Source organism: Macrosteles quadrilineatus, unplaced genomic scaffold, assembly GCF_028750875.1.
Source record: "Macrosteles quadrilineatus isolate MER2022 unplaced genomic scaffold, UCM_ALF_1.0 Scaffold_8__2_contigs__length_117827958, whole genome shotgun sequence".
Lineage (NCBI taxonomy): Eukaryota > Metazoa > Arthropoda > Insecta > Hemiptera > Cicadellidae > Macrosteles > Macrosteles quadrilineatus.
In genome coordinates, this window is record NW_026542601.1 from 95,163,767 (window position 1) to 95,165,507 (window position 1,741).

At 42.3% G+C, this 1,741-nt stretch overlaps 1 protein-coding gene across 1 annotated transcript; it reads right to left on the reverse strand.

The window, feature by feature from the left end:
* Nucleotides 1–424: 424 nt before the first annotated feature.
* Nucleotides 425–1,123, reverse strand: LOC129000580 (uncharacterized). The gene has a single exon (XM_054427541.1). It carries the CDS (start codon nt 1,121–1,123, stop codon nt 497–499), a length of 627 nt encoding a protein of 208 aa, XP_054283516.1. The 3' UTR covers nt 425–496.
* Between the last annotated feature and the right edge of the window lie 618 nt (nt 1,124–1,741).

Here is a 1,741-nt window from a genome sequence, read left to right on the forward strand (position 1 = left end):
AGGTAGTGAAAATTATCCATATGGTGAATAGTATTTTGGTGACAAACCTTATGTAGGCTTTTCCAGAGGGAGTAATTTTAAGCTCCTGGAAAAAGGAGAGTTAGACAGTAAATTAATGAAAAAGGCAATTTCAACCCTCAACGGGTTCTTAGTACTGTAGTAATAAAACACAAAATTATATCGGGCGAAGCCGATGAGTAACGTTATTATGAATAAATCACAAAATATGAATATTGTCTACAATGTATGGTTAACAATTCAACTGTTTGCCTTTTCAGAAATGAATAAAATTGAAAAGAATAATTCCAGTTAATTTGGAAAAAATAATGCTTCATAACGGAAAAATAGTTTGCAACCAACAAAATTGAGACAAAATTAAATCAAATTGAGTCATCATGACTAGGCAAAAATAAAACAAGAGACGTAAATTCTCAACTATATTTAAATAAATTTATCCGGTACAACTTTAAAAATTACTTAGCAGTATGAGGTAGTCTTAACCTTGAGGGCCCCGGGGACCTTTCCCCATCATCATGATGGGCAGCTGGGGACAGCTGGTGATCTTGGTCTTCAGCGCCGAACACTCCGGAGACTCGGTCCACGAGGCAGAAGGACAGTTGAGGAACACTTCCCTCATGACGCACTTCTCCAGCTCAGCTGCTCCACTCTTGCACTCCAGGCTAGTGTCAATGTCCTTCTCGTAAGAGGCGAAACATTTGTCGATCGCAGCGGTGACGACCGGCTGGAGGTTACCGGGAACGGAGCCGGAGCCGAAGTTCTTGGTGACTGCTGCCTTGTCAATCTTGCCGCCGCTCACCATCCCGGTCTCAGTGAAGACACACTCGGCCATACAAGCGTGGTGTTTCTTCATCTCCGGGCTCGGAGTGGGAGGCGGCCCAGTGGGAGGACTAGCGGGACGTGGCGGATGTGGAGGATGAGGAAACTTGTCCTGACACTTCATCGCCGCTGCCTTCATCGGTTCTGGCAAAGCACCCTCTAGTTTGCAGCACTCCGGGGGATGGGCGTGCTTTTCGCCGGGCTGGGGCGGCCCGCAAACGTCCTGCCCCTTCACACCAAACACCGCAACCGCACACGCTACAGCAAACACTACTACCAACTGCATGTTGACAATTCACAGTGGTGATGTGACCACCATATATATAGTTAGTTATGTGGTGTGGAAGGTCGGCGGATGTAATTACACCATTGTGCGACAGTGACGGGGAAATAAGCTGTGATCGCGACGCCGAATTCGTATTCATGGAAAACTAGTAAATTACCGCTTTTGGTGACAATTATTTAATTTGGCGTGTCATTTCCTACTTTGGAGTTGAAGAAATGCCGTGTTTGTAGGCAATTTGAAGGACGTTTGCTTGTTTAAAAAGCGTGTTAATCGGCACTCTAAATATATAGTTAATACAATACTCTATCAATAGTTTAAATTTAGTAAAAATGTGTCATGCAGATGACTGATTATTATCTTAGCCAAAGATAATCTTGTCACAAAATATAACATATGATTATGATTATGGACCACTATATACTTGTAACAGAAAATACCCCCGCCACAGCAAACCTGCAGACCAAGCGAATTCCCATTTGCCTCATTGGATTTTTATTAAATTTATTTGAATAACATTAGATTCAACAAGTACGTAGAGGTTTGCTGCTACACGGAGGGTAATAAAGTGTGTTATTTAGTAAAATATTATTAGCTTAGTATAAAATAAATAAATTTGCC